At 34.8% G+C, this 25614-nt stretch overlaps 1 protein-coding gene across 4 annotated transcripts in view; it reads left to right on the top strand.

Moving 5' to 3' along the window:
- DTWD2 (DTW domain containing 2) overlaps positions 1 to 25614 on the top strand; it is a 114609-nt gene that overhangs the window by 6307 nt on the left and 82688 nt on the right. For all 4 annotated transcript variants that reach the window (XR_007413895.1, XR_007413896.1, XM_025446699.3 and 1 more), the window contains exons 2-3: positions 17466 to 17556; positions 23351 to 23445. Coding sequence is in view for 2 of the 4 variants with exons in the window: in XM_025446699.3 (XP_025302484.3) it covers positions 17466 to 17556; positions 23351 to 23445 (186 nt within the window). In the remaining 2 variants the exon portion in view is untranslated. The remainder of the gene's footprint in view (positions 1 to 17465; positions 17557 to 23350; positions 23446 to 25614) is intronic.

Below are 25614 nucleotides of genomic sequence, written 5' to 3'. Positions count from 1 at the left end.
TAGTAAGTGGAATCTTATACAATATGTATATGTTTATATGTATTTGAAATAGAATATTACATGACCAAAAGAGACTGAAATCCTACCATTTGCAACTACATGCATGGACATAGAGGATATAATGGCATGTGAAATAAATTAGACAGAAAGACAAATACCATATGTTTTCAGTACATGAAATCTAAAAAAACAAAACAAGTGGACAAAGAGATAAACAAAAAAACCCAGACTCTTAAATGCAGAGAACAAAATGGTGGTTGCCAGAGGGGAGGTTAAAGGGGGATGGGTGAAATAGGTGAAGGGGATTAAGAGGTACAGGCTTCCAGCTATAAAATAAATAAGTACATAGGGTTAAAAAGTACAGCATAGAAAATATAGTCAATAATATAATAATGTTGCATGGCGACAGATGGTGATTACACTTAATGAGCACTGAGTAATGTATAGAATTGTTGGATCATTATGTTGTACACCTGAAACTAGTAAAACATTGTATTTTAATCATACTTGAGTAAAACAAAAAAATTAATGATGAGGAGGTAGAGGTAACAAGTAAGTAGCAGAGTTGGGTCTCCAGCTCCAGTCTGCCTGGCTCCTGGGCTCAGCAAGCACTTAACCTAGCTCCATGTTTGCTGCAAAAGTCTTATGATTTTGTTGGCAGAGTAGATAGATGTAGTCACTATCACTAGTTAAAGTGGAGCCACCAAGTCTGCAAGAGTAGCTCTGATTTTCATACTATGTATATATGTATGTATTTTTATTTTTTAAAAATATTTTATTTATTCATGGGGGGGGGGGTGGGGCAGAGACACAAGCAGAGGGAGAAACAGTCTCCATGCAGGAAGCCTGACGTGGGACTCAATCCCAGGTCTCCAGGATCACATCTTGGACTGAAGGCGGCGCTAAACCGCTGAGCCACCCGGGCTGCCCATATGTATTTTTAAAGTAGGCTCCACCCTGGGGCTTGAACTCACAACCCTCATGCTGTACTGAGCCAGCCAGGCACCCTGATTTTCATATTTTTAAAACTTAAGTATGTTTACTTAAAGCTTAGTAACAAGATACCCCAGCTTTAGTGTTCTCTAGCTCCTTTTCTAAAAAAAAATTGAGGTGTAATTTGCACATAACATTATCTAAGTTTCAACTATGCATTGTGTGGATTTGATGCATTTTTATGATACAGTATGATTAGCACTGGTAGTGTTAGCTTTGGTCACATAATTATCCTTTTTTTTTTTTTTCTTTTCTGGTGAGAAGATTTAAGATCTAGTCTCAGAAAATTTGAAGTATAGATGGTCCCTGCCTCACAATGGTTCATTTTAGGATTTTTTGACTTTACGGTGGTGTGGGTGCAGGAGCAATATGCATTCAATAGAAACAGTACTTTTGATTTTTGAAGTTTTGCATTCTCCTGGTCTAGTGACATGTAGTATGATACTCTCTCATGATGCTGGGTGGCAGCAGGGAACTACGTAGCCTGGAGAACAACAACCAATGCACTTAAAACCATTCTTTGCCCAGCCAGTCATTCGGTCTTTCACTTTCAGTACGATAATCCATAAGTTACATGAGATATTTAGCATTAGTAAAAATAGTCTTTGTTAGATGATTTTGCCCAACAGTAGATAAGTGTCCTGAGCATGTTTGAGCAACGTTGGCTAGGCTAAGCTATGACTGTTTGGTAGGATAGGTGTATTAAATGTGTTGTGACTCAGGATATTTTCAACTTGATGCATTTATGAGGATGTGACCCTGTCATAAGTCGAGGGAGGTCTATATATCATACATTACTGTGACTATAATCACTATTACTGTGTATTTGATTTTTAGAACTTACTCATCTTCTAGTTCCTGGTTCATACCTTTTAGCAACATATAGCTCCTTGATTCCACATCTTAATCTTTCCTTATTCTTTAGGTTTGCATATTCTGGAGAAAAAGGTGGTGGGGATAAAATCATGAAAGAGGGACAGAGGGGAAACTGCAGATGTTTAAGAAGAATGCAAGAGCCACACACATTGGCAGCCAGCAGATGTTTTGTTTTGAACTGGTGTTTTACATTTTTAAATTAGTTCTAACAGTTGAAAAACAAGACGTTTTATATATATAAAAAAATCCAGATTTCTGGCTTCTGTGAGAATAGGAAGATCTAGCAGCTCAGGGACCACCTTTTGGAGCAGTAATTGATTGAGCTGAGCATTGGTTATGACGTTGGGTCCGGTGTGATCTGTCCAGGGCACTGAAGCTCCTAGCTATTCCTGCTTGATTCATTCTTATTAACTACCTGCCCTTTGTAGGCATTTGCTTTTTGATTCTAGGTCTCATTTACCATTATGGCTGGTCTGCTTAAGCAGCAAAGTAAATCAGCCTACGAGTTTGGTAGGTACAAGTGAAAAATGATGATTCCCAAGGCAATTAGTTTAGGATATATTAAGAGTGTTGAACTGGTATCAGCAATTAGGTTTAGAAAACAAACTATTTTGGTAATTTAAAGTCAACTAATTCTTGATGATAATTTTTAGATTAAAATTAGATAATTTAAAAATTTAATTCTTTGTTCATATCAAAAAAAAGTATCGTATTCCTAAGAGAAAAGTATTAAGTTAATATGTTCTTTCCTATTGGTTTAGAAAATATATTTATTCTTTGAAGTTGTTAATTTGTAATATATGTGGAAAGCTAACTGATTTACAAATTACTGTGCAAGCTAATCTTATGTTCAAAGTTGAGCAAAGATGATATATGTCAAGAGGGATTTTTTTTTCTTAATTAAGTCTCCAAAGAGGAGTGACCAATTTTAAAAACCGCATTAGAGCTTTCTAAATGTTTGATTTATTTTCCCTAAGAAAAATAAGAATTATATCATTACCCTCCAATGGATAGAAGTTTTCTTCAAAGAACATCAAAGCACATTAATTTTTAAAGTACATTTGCCCAAAATTAATAATTCATTGTTATGTTCGTACTTATATAGTGAGAGAAAATATTCAGAAATAATCTAGTCCAAAATTTGGTATCATTTAAAAGGGGTTCACAGGTTATAAAGTGCTCTTATATACGTAATTTATTTAATACATGAGACAACTTTGTGATTTTAATAGTTATTCCCTTTTATAGACCCTCAAGGTGAAGGAACTAGTAAGGGGCAGACTGCTTTAGCTTTCCTACTTCTATTATTACACCACTTAATAAAGGATTGTAATAAAGGAAGCAAACAGTATAACTAACCTTGTTTTCCTGCTACATATAATAAATACTTCCAGTGAGGTGTTTATTTGTGGTCTTCAAATCCATAGATTCTTTTCTTTTTCCTTTTCTTTGGCTATTGTTATTTTGGGAAAGGGGATTTTTAATTACTATTTTTTTTTTTTTAAGGTTGAGCTTTTATTTCTTAAATCCTTTACTTGGCTAAGGTCAGCTTCTTATTTCTGTTGATAGGTCCTCATTTTTTCAGTCAGAATGGCAAATTTGAAGATATTACTGATAGGAATTTATTTTGTTTTCCCCTGTTTTTTGTTTTTTTTTCCTTTCTTTTGGTTTTTCTCTGCTGGAAGCCTAATGGGAATGCTGTGGGAAAAAAAGCAGCAGTGAAATGAAGTAAATACAAGTCTTCTAGAGTTAGGGGGGAAAAAAAGAAAAGTTATAGGAGGAGTCTTTGGACTTTGCAAAGGTTGAGAGGGATTAGCCTGTGGGAGAAATATCTGACCTGTTCGTTTATGTAGACATGTTACTTGGCAGGCTACTCTCTCTTTCTTTTTTAAAAATTGTGCTAATATATGTATAACAATATTTACAATTTTTATGATATTTTTATGATTTTAACTGTATAACTCAGCATTATTAGATACATTCATAATATTGTATAATCATCACTACTATCTGTGCACCAGACTTTTTCATCATCTCTGACGTTAACTCTGTACCCATTAAATAATCATTTCCCATCCTCCATCCCCCCCAGCCCAGCCTCTGGTAACTTCTACTCTATTTCTATGAATTTTCTTTTTCCAGATCCTTTTTATATCATATAGTATTTATTTTTCTATGTCTAATATTTCACTTGGAATAATGTTTTCAGGTTCCATTCATATTATAGCTTATCAAAATTTCTTTCCTTTTTATGTTTGAATTGTACGTATATATCACTTTTGTTTATTGAGTATTTTTTTTTTTTTGCTTATCTATTATCCATTCACTTGTTGATGGACACTTGTGAATAGTGCTGCTATGAACATTGGTACGCCTGATTCTGTTCTAATTCCTGTTTTCAATTTTTTTGGTGGTATATACCTAGGAATAGAATTGCTGGGTAGCATAGTATTTCTATGTTTGCCTTTTGGGGTATTTTCAAACTGTTTTCCAGCTCCTTTTCAAAAAAGCTTATTTGATTTTTAACATCTGGGTATGCTTATGTTTATTCCTTTCCTGGAGACCTTCCATGCTTGTATTTCAGGTGAAGAATGGAGTCCAGGCTCTAATGTGGCTTGCAAAGCCTTGCACATTTCTTCTTCATTATACCCTTCCCATACCCTCTTCTCCAGCTACCTGGAACTAATCCCCCAAAATATGTTTTTTTGTGTTCTAATTCATGCCTTTGTTCTGTTATTCCCTTTGTATCAAATGCTGTTTCCTCATCCCTGGTGTCTGAGATGCTATTCTGTTTCAGGGTCCAGCTTAAATACCTGTCTTGCCTGTCTTCTAAGTTTGAATTATTTACTCTTCTGCTGTTTTTTCCATGATACTAGTGGATTCCTGTGGCTTAGCCTTTTCCTACTTCTTGTGTCTTTAACCGTATATTCGTAATTACTTGTAGACATTTTGAATTGAAGAGTTTAAAAAAAATCTTTTTTTTTTTTAATTTTTATTTATTTATGATAGTCACAGAGAGAGAGAGAGAGGCAGAGACACAGGCAGAGGGAGAAGCAGGCTCCATGCACCAGGAGCCCGACATGGGATTCGATCCCAGGTCTCCAGGACCGCGCCCTGGGCCAAAGGCAGGCGCTAAACCGCTGCGCCACCCAGGGATCCCTCAGCTCAGGTCTTGATCTCAGGGTTATGAGATCGAACCCTGTGTTTTGCTCTGCACTCAGCCTGGAGTCTGTTTGAGATTCTTTCTGTCCCTCTCACTCTGTCCCTCCGCCTTCTCACATATGCACGCATGCTCTCTCTCAAATTATAAATTAAAAAATTCTTCCTCTTTATCTTTTCCCTCCATTCTTTCCTCATTTTCTTCCCTTCTCTTCCTCTACCTTCTCCTTCCTCCTTTTCCCTTTTCTTCCCCTATTCTCCCTCTTTTTTTCCTCCTCCATGAAATATCATTATTATTATTTATGAAATTGGTCTATTTTGGAGTTAGTTAACTCTTTCCATGTTAGAGTAGTTTTTCTAGATTTAGAGATTAAGGGCAAGTAAATAATGTTACATGTATTGTGCTCACTATGTATTGTGGTCACTATAAATAAATTGCCTCATGATGGAGATTTTGTTATTCTGGGCTTTCCAAGGTATTCATTTTCCAACCACAAATAAATGTTACATTGATGAAAAACACTTTTTTAGGTACATCAAAATCAGTGACTTACTCCATAGCATTATTATAGTCCCTTAAGTATGTAAGCATCAGGGATCCCTGGGTGGCGCAGCGGTTTGGCGCCTGCCTTTGGCCCAGGGCGCGATCCTGGAGACTCGGGATCGAATCCCACATCAGGCTCCCGGTGCATGGAGCCTGCTTCTCCCTCTGCCTGTGTCTCTGCCTCTCTCTCTCTCTGTGACTATCATAAATAAATGAAAGCTAAAAAAAAAAAGTATGTAAGCATCAGTAAATTAAACCTTATATTTTCTCTTTTATATCAAAGAAAATTCTCAGGTCTCTTGAGAGTCCTAATTTTATATAAAATTAGGAGGAATACTTCCTTAATGAATCAGCTATATAAGGATCTGTATTTTAAAATACAGTTTTTAGGTAAGGAAAAGAAGAAGAAAGAATAAACAAAATGAAGATGTTTTTAGTAATGTGATCTCTTAATTCTGTACTGTTCTTTGTAAAACATCTTTAATGAGGAAAGCTGGTCCTTGAGACTTTAGTATTTAACTGCGTGCTTGTCAGGGTGGACATTCATGCAGTTGACTTTCCTTGGCCAGTGGATAAGAAATAAAATTCTGTTACACACAGACCTTGAAGCTCACTTTGATAAATCATGTGGATATTCTTTATTCATTCAATCATTATTAGTTCAATATCCAGTTTCCAATAAATGTATAGGTTGGGCCATAGAAAATGATTGAGAGATTATCTCCTCCAAAATTTGTAGTCAACTGAGTGTAAGTGCAAATATATCTAAGTAATATTTAAGACAAATTATGAAATCATAAAATAAAAGTTTGCAGAGGAAAGAGTGATTTAATTTGCTACTAAGAAGGTTGTTTTGTTATTTTTGTATTTGTTTATGTTTCTATAAAAGAAAATAGAAAGTAAATAGTATGATAGCAATATAGATGATTACTTATGATTACTTAAGATTCTCAGTCTTAGCTGATTTGTCACTTTGTCATTGAAGTTTTGGTAGGGGCTTTATATAGCTGTTCTGTGTAGTCATTGGTCTGGACACAAGGCTTTGTTATCCAGGCATCTGGCTCTACTTAAGGCTTCTTATATGTAATAAAATTTACTAAAAATTTTCTTGATTATAGTTTCTGTAGTTGGAACAAGCTTATCTCTAGGCCAGTGATTCCAAAGTTGATTACATACCACTAGTTAGTTAAAAAGTTTAGGATGAAATTCTAATAGATATTTTTTCTATGGTTGTGTGTATTTATTGTATATTAATGTATGATGTGCCTCATAAACCATACACACACACACACACACACACACACACACACACAAGATTTTAAAAAGGAAGAGGCAATGTTGAAATAAACCATTTAAAAATGTTTTGCATATTGTGATGGAGTCATGCTACCATTACCTGTTATTTTGAGGCATAATGTATATATATGGTGGGGTTCACTGTTAAAGGCAGTAAGATGTGAATCCACGTTCAACTAATCTTTATATTGCTTTTTAAAGTTACTGTCATAAACTAAAAAATGGAAGAACAGATAAATGAAACCAGGAGCAGGTTCTTTGAAAAGATCTACTATTCAAAGAAGATCAACAAAATTGATCAGCCTCTAGCCAACCTCATAAAAAAGAGAAAGAGAGAGAGAAAGAGAGAGATAAGACTCAAACAAAATCACAAATGAAAGAGGAGAAATAACAACCAATACCAAAGAAATGCAAACAAGACTAAGAGAATATTATGAAAAATTATATGCCAAAAAATTGAACAACCTAGAAGTAATGGATAAATTTCTAGAAACATATACCTACCGAAAACTGAAGCAGGAAGAAGTAGAAAATTTGAACAGACCAGTTACCAGCAATGAAATCAAATCAGTAAACAAAAGTCCAGGAACAGATGGCTTCATAGGTTAATTCTCTCTAACATTTAAAGACAAGTTAGTACCTATTCTTCTCAACAATTCCAAAAAATAGAATAGGAAGGAAAACTTCTAAATTAATTCTGTGAAGCTAGCATTACCAAAACCAGCTAAAAATACTACCAAAAAAGAGAACTACAGGCCAATATGTCCGATGGACATAGATGCAGAAATCCTCAACAAAGTATTAGCAAACTGAATCCAATAATACATTAAAGAAATCATTCACCATGATCAAGTGGGAAATATTTCCAGGATGCAAGGGTGGTTCAGTATTTGCAGATTAATCAATGTGGTATATCACATCAATAAGAGAAAGTATAAAAAACATATGATCATCTCAATAGATGCAGAAAAAACATTTGATTTTATTCATTCATGATAAATTCCTCAACAAAGTAGGTTTAGAAGGAAATAGAACTGAATATAACACAGGCCTTATATGACAAACCCATAGCTAACATACTCAATGGGGAAAAACTGAGAGCTTTTCCCCTAAGGTCAGAAACAGGGCAAGGATGTCCGTTCTCACCACTGTTATTCAACATAGTACTGGAAGTCCTAGCCACAGCAATCAGACGAGAAAAATTAAAGATATCCATACTGGTGAGGAAGAAGTATAACTTTCATTCTTTGCAGATGACACGATATTGTATATAGAAAACCTTGAAGACTCTACCAAAAAACTGCTAGAACTAATAAATGAATTCAGTAAAGGCATAGGATACAAAATCAATGTACAGAAATGTTGCATTTCTATACACTGAAAATAAAGCAGCAGAAAGAGAATTTAAGAAAACAATCCCATATACAACTGTACTAGAGATAATAAAATACCTAGGAATAAACTTAACCAAGGGGGTGAAACACCTGTACTCTGAAAACTATAAAACATTGATGAGAGAAATTGAAGACAACAAAAAGAAGTTGGATTTCATGCTTATGGATTGGAAGCACAATTATTGTTAAAATGTCTATACTACCCAAAGCAGTGTGTAGATTTAATGCAATTACTATCAAAATATCAGCATTTTTCACAGAACTAGAACAAACAATCCTAAAATTTATATGGAACTATGAAAGATCCTGAATAGTTAAATCATTCTTAAAATAGAAGAAATTGGAGGTATCACAATCCATACTTCAGGTTATAATACAAATCCCTAGTAATCAGTATGATATGGGCACAAAAATGAACACATAGATCAATGAAACAGAATAGAAAGCCTAGAAATAAATCCACATATGGTCAATTAATCTTTAACAAAGGAAAGAATAGTATAATGGGAAAAAAGTGTGTCTTCAACAAATCGTGTTGGGAGAATGGGACAGCTACATGCAAAAGAATGAAACTGAAAAGAATGGAGTATTATGCAGCCATAAAAAGAATGAAATCTTGCTATTTGCAACAGTATGGGTAGAGCTTCAGACTATGGGGCTAAGTGAAATAAGTCAGAGAAAGATGAGTACCATATGATTTTATTCATGTGTGGAATTTAAGAAACACAATAAATGAGGAAAGGGAAAAAAGAAGAGTGAAAAACCAAGAAACAGACTCTTAACTATAGAGAACAAACTGATGGTTACCAGTGGGAGGCGGGTGGGAAGATGGGGGAAGTAAGTGAAGGGATTATAGAGTACACTTATCATAATTAACACTGAGTAATGTATAGAATTGTGGAATTATATTGTACACCTGAAACTAATATAACACTGTATATTAACAATAATGGAATTACAATGAAAAACTTAATAGAAAATGTTATTGTCATACCAGATTTTATTTCTTAACTCTGATGAAGTACTTGAAGTAGGAATAGGTAAGAAACAGCTCTCCCACAAATTTACTCATTTGTGATTGTGTGATCAGAACTTCTTCAATATAGATTCTTTGACAAGTGTATGTCGTTTCTTTGTGGGTGCTATTGTTAACACTCCATGTTATGGAATGCCTTGTTTTCTATCAGGATCTCACTTATCCTAACACATTACCATATGACCTATCAGCATAAGGAGGGAGTGTTAATCCATATACTAAATATTAGTAATGCTTAATTCGAAGTAGAAGTGGTAATGACCCATTTGCTCATTTTACTTAATCCACTTCGGAAATCACTATTGTAGACATGCCCTCTGGGGGCACAGGTCTTTGAAAGTCTCATCAAAACACATTCTCTTTATGGAGTTATTTTTTCTCTTTTAACAGTGATTTTCTTTTCTTTCTAAGCCTATCCTTCCTTTACTCCTAGAAGAAGTTATAAAATAAGGTAGTGATAAAAGCAACCTTGGCAGGTATGAGAATATCATTGTTATTTATATTTGAAGTAGTCAGACATGGTAGATGTTAACTGTTTTTATTCCCTTTATGAAATGAAAATTTATTTAATGTATTTATTATACAAAAATTTAATTATAGTAAAAAGGAGATGTTTCTTCTCTCATTGGTTATATTGAATATAGTTTGAGAAATTTAAAAACTAGTTTATTTTATAGATTAACTTTCTCTAAAATGACAGTAGAGGGCACTGTGGTATTTGGTTTTTCAAAGCCTATCTTAAAATTAGAAAGTTGTTGGCATTTTTGTGTGTAATATAGTGTATCTATTCAACTAATCTGTTGAAAAGCTATGCAACTCTTTGTTCTTTGCTTTTTCTCTCCATTAGGACTAAAAAAATTTTGTTGAGTACTGGGAAGTGTGACGTATACTCTTTTTCTGGGTTCTACATTTGCCTTTGTTTAGTGGATGAAAGAAATCCTTTAAAAATAGTCATTCTTGTAAATCTCTTCACTAATTTTTAAAGTTTGCCTATGTGAGATTTTCTTGATTAAAGTCAGTACGATGAGAAAAATAGCTTTCAGTGAACATGATATAAGAATTTAATTAAACTTTTGAAAGATGATTTTTTTAAGTCCTAGCATCTCTAACCGTATGTCAGATATAATTTTATTTGCCTCCAGCCTGTCAGAGATAGCGTGCCCAGAGTGACAGATTACCCGTGTATTACAGCATTCACTGAGGAAGCCAGTCAGTCTGAGTCTGACAGGAAGCCTACATATTTATTCCTACCTCCTTAACGAGAAAAGAAGAAAAAGATTATTCCATAAAATTTCCTCAGGGAAATTATTTGAAAATCCCATTTATATTTTAAGAATGTAATTAACCTTAATTGGGTTGTATAGATTTTAAAGAAGATAAATCTCAGTGATGGAAAACAGTATTTATAACACATTTGCAGTGCACTGTACATTTTTCTCTCTTCTCCATTTACAAAGCATTGCAAATCTAGAAGACAGAATGATCTCAACTCCTTCTTTGGTCATTCTGTTATAAATTAGCTGGAAACTACTAGTATTAATGATTATATTTTTATAACCTTTGTCTGCAGTTCAGGAGCTATTCCAGGATCTACTTGATGTGTTACCAGTTTTATGAAGGTGGACACTGAGAATCTGTGATGTGCTCAAGATCACATAGCAAGATAGTGAATGACTTTGTCAGTGATATACCTTAATAGTTATTCCCTAAACCTATACCCAATTGACCAGTTGATATTTCTTCAGATATTAATATTCTTCAGAGCTATATAAATTCTGGAAGTAGCTTGATTTTTATTTAATTAATTTATTTTTTAAGACTTAATTTTTAAAAGTAATCTCTCCCCCCCAACATGGAACTCGAATTCATAACCTGAGATCAAGAGTTGCATGGTCTACTGACTGAGTCAACCAGGCATCCTCTGATTGATTTTTTTTTTTTTTAAGATTTTATTTGAGAGACAGAGCACAAGTGGTAGGGAGCAGCAGATTCCCCACCGAATAGGAAGTGCGATGCTGGGCCTCGATCCCAGGACCCTGGGATCATGACCTGAGCTGAAGGCATTTAACCAACTGAGCCACCCATGCACCCCAGGCAACGCTTGATTTTTATTTCAAAATGAATGTTTACTATTATAAATAAATAATCAGTTTTGATGTGTAGTTGTTTGGTATTTATTTTCCTATCACCTGTAAAGTTCATAGGAAGCAAGGATCTTTTAAAAAATTCCTTCTGGCACAGACAGAATAAATAAGTTCCATGAGGGCAGGAAATTTTGTCTGTTTTATTGTCCCAAGTGTCTAATGTCTGGCACACAAGTGTGCAGTAAATATTTGAAAAAAATTGGTTGAAGTTGGGACACCTGGGTGGCTCAGTGGTTGAGTGTCTGCCTTTGGCTCAGGGTGTGATCCTGGGGTCCTGGGTTCAAATTCTGCATTGGGTTCCCCTCAGGGGGCCTGTTTCTCCCTCTGCCTATGTCTCTGTCTCTCTCTCTGTCTCGAATGAATGAATGAATGAATGAATGAATGAATGAATGAATAAACAAAATCTTAAAAAATTTGTTGAAGTTATAAGTTATTTAATCCATTATCAATTTAAAATATTTAAACCTCCTAGAGTTAAGTTTGGATATAGCAAGACTTTTTTGTTCTTTGGAAAAGGTTTTATTTATTTATTCTTTAAAAAGATTTTATGTATTTATTTATGAAAGACAGAGAGAGAGCGAGGTAGAGACATAGGCAGAGGAAGAAGCAGGCTCCCTGTGGGGAGCCTGATGTGGGACTCCATCTGAGGACCCTGGGATCACAACCTGAGCCAAAGGCAGACGCTCAACCACTGAGCCACCCAGGTGCCCCTGGAAAAGGTTTTAGAATGAGGAGAGGGGCACCTAGGTGGTTCAGTCAGTTAAGCATCTGCCTTCAGCTCAGGTCATGATTCCGTGGTCCTGGGATGGAGCCCCATGTTGGGCTCCTTGCTCACCAGGGAGTCTACTTCTCCCTGTCCCTCTGCCTCTGCCTCTACCCCTGCTTGTGCTCTCTCTCTCTTTCTCTCTCTCTCTCTCAAATAAATAAATAAAATCTTAAAAAAAAAAAAAACATAGAATGAGGAGAACAAGTACTCTGCTACTTATCCAGCAGTGGTAAGAGATGGTTTGACAGTTTGAACAGCTAGGCACCAGAGTAGCATATGCAGACCATTGTCAAAGAGGAAATTATGAGAAAAAGTGCTGTTAAAGTAGTAAATAAGCACAAATTTATATTGTAAAGTAACTTGCTAAACATAAAGTTGATCAGTTGGAATGCAAAGTGTTTTAAAGTACTATAGTTTTATTAGTTTGAGCTAATTGGAAGTAGAATTAGGTTAATAAAGGGAACATGCTTTAAAATAAATAGGTAATGATGTTTTATGAGCCTGTCAAAGTAGAAGCCAAAATAATTAGTTTTAGCTTAAATCATAGTTATGGTTTTTACTCATAAAATGCTGTGTTTTTTAAAAATAAATATTTCCTTCAGTAAATATTTTTGCCCCTTATGTATTGTTGTTTGGCCAGAATGATCACAAATTACAGCAAAGGGAGATCTGAGATTCTGAATTTCATTTATAATACAAACTAATTGCTCAAGTATTAGGGAAGAAATGAAGGGGAGATCAATATTTGGTATTTTAGACAATGAAGAGGTAGGATAAGAAATTGTGTAGGAGAAGAAAGGCATCCCAAGGTGGAGCAAGGGGAAGAGCAAAGCTACTCCTTCATGTATTGAACAGTATTTATTGATAGCACAGTATTTACTGTGCTAGGTGCTGGGGTGAAAAGTGAAAAGGCAAAGTCTTTGCCCTCCTGCAGCTTAACACTGTAGGGAAGGAAGCCCACCTTCAGAAAACATGATGCTAAGTAGTAACAAAATGCCTCTCTCTTACTAATTAGGTTAAACATTCTGTTTCCACTGCATTTTTACATTTTTTTTAAAACAACAGCTGTATTGAGATATGATTCACATACCATGGCATTCATTCTTTTAAGGTATACAACTCAGAGGTTTTTATTAATGTTAGCAGAGTTGTGCAAACATCACCACTATCACATGGTTTTAGCAGGATTTTCTTTGAAGACCTCTTTTCCAGATCTTTCTCTTGAGCTGCCTTCTTCTTTTGGTATCACATCCTGCTTGTTAGGCTCCACTAATTACTAGCTGATTGTCCTGTCATTTTCGTACAGTGCCTTCAGCTGTAAATTTCTCAGCCTGATCCCGTTACATTCAGGCAGGGATAGCTTTTGAGGCCCCCTCTTTGAGGTTTGCTCTGACTGCAGGTGTGCACTTCTTAGCTGTCTCTTCCCTAGGTTCTTGCTGGTTTATCATACAGCTTACTGGTCTTCATTAAGGGGAGTTATTATCTTTGAAAGCACATGGAAGCTTGAATTTGCTCACACTCTGTTTCAAATGAATTTCAGTTCCTTGGGGGAAGAGCTTTAGAGCCCTGTTTTCTTATAGTCTGCCTGTCTTGGGCAGACTGTCTTAGCCACTATTCTGGGCACAGGGTTGAGCAATAGCCTCGCTGCTTCTGGAATAGAACTTTTGTCCTGAGGGCAAACTAGGTTGGTTGAAGACGCTTGGGGCTCCAGCATTGCCAGCCTCCTGCACTATGGTGAAGCTTCTCTTCTATAGGTGGAGGCTGTATGGAGGAAGGCAGCCTCTGCTCTTGGCCACACTCACCAGGAATGTAACCTCTTCTCTTAGGGTTGGAGGGGATGAGAAATGGCCTACCTTTTTTGTGACGTATGGGGTAATCCCCGATGAGGAGCTGAGAGGGAGCTCTGTTCTTGCGGCCACACCTACCTGGAGTGGAGTTTGTGAACTTGAGCTGGGGCAATGTCAGAAATTGGTTATGGTTCAGATGCCAGACTGTCCCAGTACCAAGTTTTAGTAGATTTTCTTGAATAATGTTTCTTCCTTTGGATGTGCTACTAGGACAGTCTCCAGAGACTTTCAATGATCATTTTTGTTGTTTTGTTTTAAACTTTTAATTTTCATTCTAGTTAGTTATCATACAGTATTATATTAGTTTTAGGTATATGATTTAGTGATTCCAGAATTCCATCCATCACCTGGTGCTCGTCATGCTCATCGTAAGTGTCCTCCTTAATCCCCATCACCTATTTCCCCCAGTTCCTTATCACCTCCTCTCTGGTATCCATCAGTTTGTCCTCTATAATTAAGTCTGTTTCTTGGTTTACCCACCCACCCTCTTATTTTCCCGCTTTGTTTTGTTTCTTAAATTCCACATAATAGTGAAATCATATGGTCATTTGTCTTTCTCTGACTTATTGTGATACGCATTATATGCTCTCACTCCATCCATGTTGTTACAAATGGTGAGATTTCATTCTTTTTACTGCTGAATAATACTCCATTGTGTGTGTGTGTGTGTGTGTGTGTGTGTGTGTATATATACCACCTCTTCTTTATCCATTCATCAATCCATCGACACTTGGGCTGCTCTCATAATTTGGCTATTGTAAATGATGCTGCTATAAACATAGGTGGTCCATGTATCCCTATGAGGTGAGTGTTTTTATCAGCTTTGCTTATTTCATTGGGCTTTGGGTCTGTGAAGCACTTTCCCTGTCATCATAGAAGTGGAACTTTACATACTACTTAATTCCAAATCTTCCTAAAATTCGAAGATGTGTTCCCAATCCAGGTAACTGAATTTTTGTTTTCTTTTATGTACAGAAGTTTTGGTCATATATGAAATCCAGAGCTACCAAAATCCAGAGCAGTTCCTTGCACTATCTCCAGTGTCATACTGAGGACTTTTATAACCACTATATGTGTGATGAACTAAAGATGTTATTTTCAGAGTTTATTTTACCTAGTGTTTTTTTGCCCACAGAAATCTGCAGTGTCTACCCAGCTTATTTACGTGACTGGATTTTGCAGTCTTTTGACTTCACTGATATGTGGATGTTTCCTTTATAGGATAGTTGACGTTTTTTCACTTTCTTCATAGTTTGTCATATAACTTACAGACATCTAAGATGACATCTATTTTTTAATAAATATATATTTTTAAGTTTATTTAAGTAATCTCTACACCCAGCATGGGGCTCCAACTCATGACTCTGAGATCAAGAGCTGCATGCTCTACTGACTGAGTCAGCTAGGCACCTTGGTGATACTCATTTTAATTCTGAATTTTTAAATTGGCTCCATCTGTTATTAAATTATATTTTGTAAAAGAATTCTACTGACATCTGATTGTGCACTTCAGTCATATAGAATTTCATATAAAAATCAGAATCTTAAAATTTTAGAATTTGAATGTACTTTATCTTCTTCATCTTTATACCCAATGAGTAATCTTTTTTTTTTAACACTTTATTTATTCATGAGAGACACAGAGAGTGGCAGAGGGGGGAGCAGGCTCCCCACAGGGAGCCTGATGTGGGACTCGATCCCAGGACCTTGGGATCAGGACCTAAGCCACAGGCAGACGCTTAACCACTGAGCCACCCAGGTGCCGTGTAATCTTTTTTTTCTAATTGCAGCCCTCTTTTATCACTTTACATAGTATAGTATGTCACTATACATAGTTCCATCAACCACTCTCTTTTCCTCTCTATATTTACTTGTGTTTACTCTTCTTGTGACCACTGAAAGATATTCTTCATCCCTATTAATCTGCTCAGATTCCTGAGAGTTAATCCATGGTAGGGCAGAGTAATCATGGTGAGTCATTTCAGACATCACTGGAAAGGGAGTATATTGGTTTTCCTTGGGTTAACCATCTATTCTAGGTTCAGTGATGGAGAGGGGAGATGGGATCATGTTGTACAATATATTTCTATTTCTAAGATATCACCTAGACAATTTCTTCAATAGGAGCATAGGTTTGACAGTTTCTTACAGAATGAGGTGGTAGATACAATTGAACCAATTTGCTCACATTCTATGGCTTATTAATGTAATCATTTCTTACCTCAAACTATAACTCTACATAGGTTAAATTGAGGAAGGTGTTGATAGCAGTCAGTTTTGTGGTAGTAACAGTATGCTGTTGGGAATTCCCTTAAATATAACATTCATTTGTATACTGTTGTAATGTCATGTAACATCTGCCTGTGATAGTGATCTGTCATGAAAATTTACTCCCATGATATCTGGCTGCTTGATGAATTTCATACTATAAACACTCATATCAAATATGGGATTTAATGGTAGAAGATTCATGTGTATTTTTTTTAAGATTTTATTTATTTATTCATGACAGACACACACACACAGAGAGAGAGAGAGAGAGGCAGAGATACAGGCAGAAGAAGCATGCTCCATGCTCCCTGCACGGACGTGGGACTTGATCCTGGATCTCCAGGATCAGGCCCTGGGCTGAAGGCGGCGCTAAACCGCTGAGCCACCTAGGCTGCCCTCATGTGTATGGACACACAGAAACTGGTCATTGGTTGCTTCTAAGGCAGAGAATCCTCTGGTTTGGAGGACCGAGATGGACGTATGTACTTTATTCTATTTGAATTTTGTAATGAGTTGTATGTGTTACTGAAACAGTAGTAAAACACTAAGAAGTAAGTAAAATAAAAACAAAATAAATAACAAAAGAGAAAATAAATGAATTAGACATTCTGTGGATATAATTCTAGCTAAATATAATCTGGTGGCCTATTTCAGTTTCTTCTTACATTGATAAGCTCCTTGTGTTCACTGATGGCAAATTTGATTAGAATTCTTTTCTAGGTGGTAATCATATTCTTATATTTTATCATTATATTGTTCCTTCCAATATCAGATGATTAAGAAGAGTTGCCAGGTTTCTCTTTGACATAAGATCTATTCTTGATTTGTAATGCCAGTTAGAAGTGTAGCTTCATGAATAAAAAGACCATGGTGGTGGCTTATGAGTATTCTTCACTAGTGATAACTAAGATTTTTTGAGGTACTTTAATCTATATAGATGGTACAGAATTTAGCTGAATCTTTTTCCAAACTCTCATTTCTAAAGTCTAATTGATTAAATTCATTCTTGGTGTTTCATTTTAAAAGACTTTAGCAAATCTCTTTACATAAAGAAGAGGCATTATGTTCAAGTTTTAGGTTATTGTTATATCATTGTACTTTGAACATTTACAGGATTTCTTTTTCTTTCTGCCCTTTAGCCGGCCTCAGAAAGTATGTTTGTGTCCATTTCTACCATTGCATCCTCTGCACATCTCTACTCATTTGTACATAATTCAGCATCCGGCGGAGGTGAGTAAATTTTGTAAAATACATAACTTCAAATAGAATATCAGTATATAAGAGGAAACACCTTGATGAGCATATGCATACCTTCTAGCTCTTTAACATTTCTGAAAATAAATTGATGATAAATGCTTTGTCTTTGGGAAGAAATTTCTTTTATATGTTATAGTATAGTGTCTTAACGCTTTAGAGACAGATAAAAATTGTTATTTCATAAAACTGTAATTCATACAAACAATAATTGAATAGTGGAGAAATTTAGAATGCCAACAATTTTGTGTGAAGATGAGATTTTTGTGAGTGAAGAACTAAGAAAATCATTGCTTTTAAATTTTGATCATAGCTTATATTTCTTGATATTTCTTGTTAAAGTAGAAGTAACTGTCAATATTTTTAGCATTACAAAATGAATGTATAGTTTTATTTAAGTGAATAGAGCAAATATGTATAAATTATATATTTTGCTTATAAAGACTTTTAAATTAGTACTTTCCTGTATAGGTGAGAATTATGCATGTGCTGGTGTGTATGTGTGTTTGTAATTCGTAATTAACTGCAATAATGAAGGGAGGGAGGGAAAGATTTCATTGATAACCATAAATGATAGTCACTGTAAAACTAGTTGATGCATGATACGAAGTGGGTTTTGATTAACTGAAGTTAAAATTCTTTTAGCGTTTGGGAACTCAGGACATAATCTACTGAATCAGACTTCTGAAGAAGGAATAATTTTTCTTTTAAATTTCTGAAGAAATCTTTAACAAAGACTTAAAAGATATCAGTCTGTCTTTTCCCTTTCCAATAATGAAAACACTTATTTTTGTATTGTAAATTGTTAAATATTCCATTTGTTGGGTAGCCTTTTAATTTTTTAATTTTTAAGTTTTTTAGTGTTAACAACATGCTTTTGTTAGGATTTGAATAATTTGGTCACTAGCTTTTTTTTTTTTTCTGCATTTAAATTTGCAACACTCTGCAGCTCAGATTTTTTAAAAATGATAGTTTACTGGCCATAACAGTTTTGGATAAAACTTGACTTTTGATGGTGAATGCTTTTTTCCTTTTGCAGTGTGTATAGTATGGTGTCTGTTCATTATCTCACTATTTTGTATATTTCATTATTTCCAGACATAATATTGCATTTAAAATGTAGGTGGTTTCATTGATTTATGGTAATTTTGTTTTCAAAGGCCTCTACATTGGTAAGAAGGAAGTAAAACTGTCACTATTTGAAATGACAGGGTACTACAGAAAACCCTAAAGACACCACCAAAAACTTTAAGAACTAATAATTGAATTCAGTAGAGTTGCATGATACAAAATTAATATACAGAAATCTGTTGTGTTTCATTCTAACAATGAAGTAGCCAAAAGATAAATAAAAAAAATCACAGTTATAGTTATGCCAAAAAGAATGAAATACTTAGCAACAAATTTAACAAAGGAGGTGATGGGGCGCCTGAGTGGCTCAGTCAATTAAGCATCTGCCTTTGGCTCTGGTTGTGATCTCAGGGTGCTGGGATTGAGCCCCGCATGGGACTCCCTGCTCAGCAGGGAACCTGCCTCTTCCTCTCCTCTCTGCTCATGCTCTCTCTCACTACCTCTGTCGTGTGCTCTCTCCAATAAAATAAATAAATCTTTTAAAACAAAAACAAAACAAAACAAAAACAAAAACAAAGGAAGTGGAAGACCTATAGTGTGAAAACTATAAGACATTGATGAAAGAAATTGAAGATGACATAAACAAGTGGGAAGATATACCATGCTCATGGATTGGAATAATTAATCTTATTATAATATTTATATTGCTCAAAGAATTCTACCAATTCAGTACAATACCTTTTAAAATATCATTATCATTTTTTCACAGGACCAGAGCAAATAATCCTAAACATTTGTATATCACCACAAAAATAGCTAAAACATTCTTGAGAAAGAAGAGAAAAACTGGAAGTATCACAATCCCACATTTCACAATATACTACAAAGCTGTAGTAATCAAAACAGTGTTATGGTACTGGCTCAGAAATAGACACATAGATCAATAGAACAGGATAGAGAGCCCAGAAGGAAACACGCTTTATGGTTAACTAATTTACAAACAAAGGAGGCAAGAATATACAATGGGGAAAAGATGGTCTTTTCTATAAATGGTATTGGGAAAACTGGACAGCTGCCTGAAAAACAGTGACCACTTTCTTATACACAGAAATAAACCCAAAATGGATTGAAGTCCTAAATGTGAGACCTTAAACCATGAAGCTTCTAAAAGAAACATAGGCAGTTAAGTCTTGGACATTGGCCTTAGCAAACATTTTTATAAATATGTCTCCTCAAGCAAGGGAAACAAAAGCAAAAACATAGTGTAATAAATAGTGTTAGTGGGATGCCTGGGTGGCTCAGTGGTTCAGCGTCTGCCTTCAGCCCAGGGCATGATCCCGGAGTCCTGGGATCGAGTCCCACGTCAGGCTCCCTGCATGGAGCCTGCTTCTCTCTCTGCCTGTGTCTCTGCCTCTCTCTCTTTCTCTCTCTCTGTGTCTCTCATGAATAAATAAATAAAATCTGTAAAAAAAATAAATAAAAGTTTTAAAAAAATAAATAGTGTTAGTACTACACTAAAATTAAAGGTGTCTGTACAGTGAAGGAAACCATCAGCAAAAGGAAAATGCAATCTGCTGAATAGAAGAAGGTATTTGCAAATGATAAATCTGATAAGGGGTTAATATGCAAAGTATACAAAGAACTTATACATGTCAACATCAAAAAACAATAATCTAGTTGAGAATAATCATTGTACCTGAAAGAAGACATACAGATGGCCAACAGACACAAAAAGACACTCAACAACATTTATTAGTAAAATGCAAATCAAAGCCACAATGAGATATCACCTCACTCCTGTTAGAAAGACTAGTATCAAGAAGACAAGAAATAACAAGTATTGGCGAAGATGTGGAAAAAAAGAAACCATTGTGTACTTTTGGTGGTAATGTGAATTAGTATAACCACTATGAAAAATATGGAGGTTCCTCAAAAAATTAAAAATAGAAATACCATATGACCAATAATTCCATCAGTGGGTGTTTGCCAACAGAAAAATGAAAACACTAATTATGTATGTAGAAAAGCGCTTAAGGATAAAATAAAACTGTTATCTCAAAAGTAACAAAATTATCTATAAGGAAGAAATGTTTTGTGAAACTATGTTGCCTTTGCTTATGAACAATGTCTTTGTAGCCATAGTGATGTAAGTGCTGCTTATTGATTTAACTAAAAATATTAGAAGATGTGATGGTAAGGAGTAATAGAAGAAAGATAAATCCTCATTTATTATAAGAGGCTGTGGTTATACAGTAAGTACATTAGTTAAGAGTAAAGGCTCAGGAGCCAGATTGCTTGAATGTAAAGCCTTAATAGCTCTGTAAACTGTAACTCTGGGCAAGTTAATTAAACTCTTTGTGCTTTAGTTTCATCATTAGTAAAATGGACATGATAAAAGATACACTTCTTTACTGGTGTATTGTGGGTGGTAAATGAATCAGTTTATCTTTCTATCCATTTATCTATAATGCACTTAGAATTATGCACATTAGAGTCAGCTGTGATGATGATAAATGGTAGTTTGTAAAGAATATTTAAAATTGATAAATCAAGAAATAGTAAGACACTCATATTTTATAGAAATATGGCGATAACTACTAGAAGAAATAGCCAAAAGAGTTGAAGTGATTGCCTCTGGGAAGTGGTGGTGGGAAGTGTATCTGGGAATATTATAAATCTTTTGGCACTGCACTATTTAATTTGACATACATACATATGTTGTTAGAAGTTTGGAGAGTAGGGCTCATGGGTGGTTCACTTGGTTAAGCATCTGCCTTCGGCTAAGGTCATGATCCCAGGGTCCTAGAATCAAGTCCCACAACTGCTTCTCCCTCTCCGTGCTGTGCTGTGTTCTCTCTCCTTTATCTGTCAAATAAATAAATAAAATCTTTAAAAAAAAGTTTGGAGAGTAGTTTAAATAGTATGTGTCATAGTCTTATAGCGAGAGTAAGGAGGAAAGAAAACAGTAGGACATACTAGAGAATGTCCTAAGCCTCTCTCCTCACCTCTCCTCATCCCATTTGTCATAGTTGCTGCTCTAAATTGGTTTCAGGCTCGTCACAGCTCCACATGTTCTTTTTAGTTGTAAATCCCTGCAAATTCTGACCCTCCTGTTTTATTATCCAACTTAAGGGTAGATGAATTTACTATCAGTATCTCTAGATTTACCCTTTTTTATTATTTTAATCAACATGTCAGAGACCTAGGACAAAAGTGGTTAGCACAAAGATGTTCCTGAAGGGTGAGTGTGTGTGTGTGTAGTGTGTGTGTGTGTGTGTTGAATACTGTTACTAACATACTTTTTGTTTCTGTTACAAAGATAAGTAATGTAATTATAAACTTATTTTTAGTTACTTTAGTAAATTCACATATAACATTACTCTTGTGCATTAATATGTTATACATATTAATGTGCTATAATAGTCAAATTGTTTACTGTGAGAATGTATGTAAAGCAGTGTTATATAAATTGATAAAGGTAATGGGTCTATCTGTAGGTGAACTGGCTAGAGAGGGGGTCTGTCACTTACTTGATCAGGCTTAACATACCCAATTGGGCCAGTGGAGAAGAGCCAGACAGTGACTGATCATTATAGACCAAAATAACCAAGAGGGAGGCTCAGGCAAAATAGCAAATCAGCTGGGTATACCAGGATAAAGGATACAATTCTTGTGACAAGAAAGGTGGTTTTCAGTGTTGTAAGCTAGGATGTTGGGAAAAAAAAACACTGATAGTTTAATGGAGTTTACAGGAATGGTTACTAGATTTCTCTGTTCTAAAGTTGTTATATTTTCCCCCTTTCCATACTCTTTATTGTTGGCAGTGGGCCATAAATCTAGCCAACATTCAGGTGAGTAGGAGAGATTAAGCTCCAACTTTTGGAGTAGGGAGTACTTATGTTTATTACTTGGAATTCTTCTATAAGGAAGATTTGTCTCTTCTCTCCTATTTATTTATTTTATATTTTTGGATCATGATCCATACACTTTGCTACTTCCTTTGTTACTCAAATTATTCCATTTTGGTCATTAGGAAGTTCTGTGTCACTTTGATATGTCCCATGATTTTGTTTTTTTCAGCACTTCTTTCTTTTCTGGACACAAAGATTTAGGCAGTTATCTTCAAGTTGACATAGTACAAAATGTAATTACTACTGAAATAAAATTTCCCAGAATGAATTATTCATTTTAGTTAAATAAAAATGTCATTTTTCATACTTTTAACAAAGATTTTAAGAGAGAGAATGAGAGAGGGAGAGAGAGAGAGAGAGAGAGAGAGAGAAAGCATGAGGAGAGAGAGGAGTAGAGGGAGAAGCAGAGGGAGGGGGGAGAAGAGAGGAGCCCCACTTGGGGCTTAATCCTGGGACTCCCGAGACTCCAGGATCATGACCTGAGCCAAAGGAAGATGTTTAACCGACTGAGTCACCCAGATGCCCCTCATTTTTCATAATCTTAACCATTATTTAGGTTAATTTATCTTCTTATTCCATCAGTAAACCTCTAAACACAAGTAGAATAAAAATAAGCAGTAGTATTTAATACTGATGAATCAGAGAAACTATAGCTCTTATTATTAAACTGTGGTCTGTAATAAAAGTCATGTGAAAGTTTTATATCATGTAGTGTATCAGATATCATGAATGTTTTAAAAGTGTGTTTGTCTAAGTGAAAATCTATGTTTTAATTATTTTTTTTAAAGGAAAGCAAAGTGTTGCGGACAGTTCCCCTATTAGCAGCATGCCTCCCCCAGGACAAGTGTAAAGTCAAGACTGGTCGTCGCTTCAGTGAAGAAAGGTAAATTATCTGGTAGGGCAATTCAGAATAAGTCTTACTTAAACAGATCTTTAAAAAATGGTTCCCTTCACCTTATCCATCAGACCAAGAGCATGGTACATTGGAGGAGGTGAAAAAAAAGTGAAGTTTTGCTTTCTCCTTCAGAATAATACAAGACAAATCAAAATATGAACAAAAACACCCTCAGAAAACATAGACCAAAATGTAATAAACAGAGGGATTATCTGAATTCCATAATAATATCTGTTGAGCCTAAAGGGTGTATATTTACTGTTTATTTTTGTTAAAACTGTCTTTAAGATGGTAGAGTACTTAGATTTAGTTGTGTTTTTCTTTTTTTCTAGATTAACAATTATATGTGATACACATTTATATAAATGTACACATATTTATCCAATTCTAGCTCATTAAGGCTTTCCTGAGGCATAGTGACTAGGACTATATTGAGTATTCTTGTTATAGGCACACCACATTTTCTTTTAAATGATAGAATGCCTTCTCCTGTCATATTTAAAATATTCTTTTTAATGAGGCCAAGTATTTTTATAGGCAGCAGTCTATTAGTTGATAATTTCAGTGACAGTTCTATAATATTCTTGGATCTTATTTCATACTCTATTATGTAACCCAATATCATAAATATATACTATGTGCATATTTGCATTTTTCTACAAGTCTTTTCTTATCTTTGAAGCATATTTTTTTTGCTTTCATGCCCATTCACAAAGCCTTCACTAATTATTTTGATCCTATCTGCAGTTAAGTATATTTTTATATGCAAAATTTAATTTCTTTTGAAAATATGGAGATTTCTTTTTCAGTCCAATTATGAACATGCTAAGTAAGGCTAGTACTAGCTCCAAGCCCAGGAATTGGCCAAAATTTTCTCTTCCTTTATTATTTTAGGTTCTTTTATTATTTAGTTTCAAATTATGAAAATAACATCATGTTAGAACTTTATAAAATCATTTTTTCCTTTCTCTGAAACTATTTTTTAGGGGCAATTTTCTCATATAAAATTTTCTTTTACTTTGGCCTCAGAGATGAGACTTGCTCTGAGGTTGGTGCTGCTATTGTGAATTTTCCTATTTTGTTGGGAATGCATATGAAATCCAGATCCCTTCACATGGGGAGCATTCACATCATTTACATTGTGACATTTCTTTCATATAGAGGCTCTTTATAATGAATGGTAGTCTCTTTATAATTCATAGGTGTATATAGATATATCTGAATTTGATCAGCTGCCAGCTTGGATCCAGGTTATTTTATTGCAAAAGTGGTGAGTATCTATACTGGTAGAAATAGAAACTATCTGGGTCATCCCTGACATTTGGTTATCTAACCCTTCCACAAATGTGTTTGTGGATGAGAAACTTGATGCTTTTTCAATTAGCTCATCCCATTTTGAATCTATTATATTAAGTAATTTGGTTTTTTTCCTCTGGAGCCTAATATAGTCCTTACTCAGTAAATTATTATTCACTGATGGATTTTTGAACTAAAGCCAATTAAGATTGTTATTTAGATGGTAATCTGGCAATCGAATGATATTAACTTAAGCTTTTGTTAGAGTACCTGTTGTAACCATGGAGGAATGGTTAAGAGATCTACTGCTTTTGGTGTCCTTTGTAAATGGAATTTAAAAATAATTACCTTCAATTTTTTGCCTCTAGTATATACAAAAATTTGGGTTTGGTGTATCAACTCTACATCCAGTGACTTTCTAAATTCATTTGGTACTTATTGAAATTGTTTTGTATGTTCTCTAGAACTTTCTGTGGGAGTATTATTTGCAAATAAGGTTATTTCTGATCTTTATGCCTTTTATTTCTTTTTCTTGCTTAATTGCAATAACTGGGAACTTTAGTACAATGTGTATTAGGAGTGGTGAAAGCCAACATTTTTACTTTGATCTCAATCTCAAGGGACACTGTAAAATATGATATTGACTGTACATTTTTGTAGATGTTATTTATCAGTTTGAAGAAGATGCCATTTATTGTCTTTAATTGACTCTTTAACTTTTCCCTTTAGGGTTATTTTATTGCTTGCAGACAGAGGCTGTCTCATTCATTATTATATCTCCAGTACCAAATACTTTGACATGTGTTTTTGAAAGAAGTACAATAAGAATAATTAAACTTTTTTTTTCCCTCCCAAGCCATT

This window comes from Canis lupus, chromosome 11 (assembly GCF_003254725.2).
Source record: "Canis lupus dingo isolate Sandy chromosome 11, ASM325472v2, whole genome shotgun sequence".
Classification (NCBI taxonomy): domain Eukaryota; kingdom Metazoa; phylum Chordata; class Mammalia; order Carnivora; family Canidae; genus Canis; species Canis lupus.
This window is presented reverse-complemented; position numbering and strand designations above follow the sequence as displayed.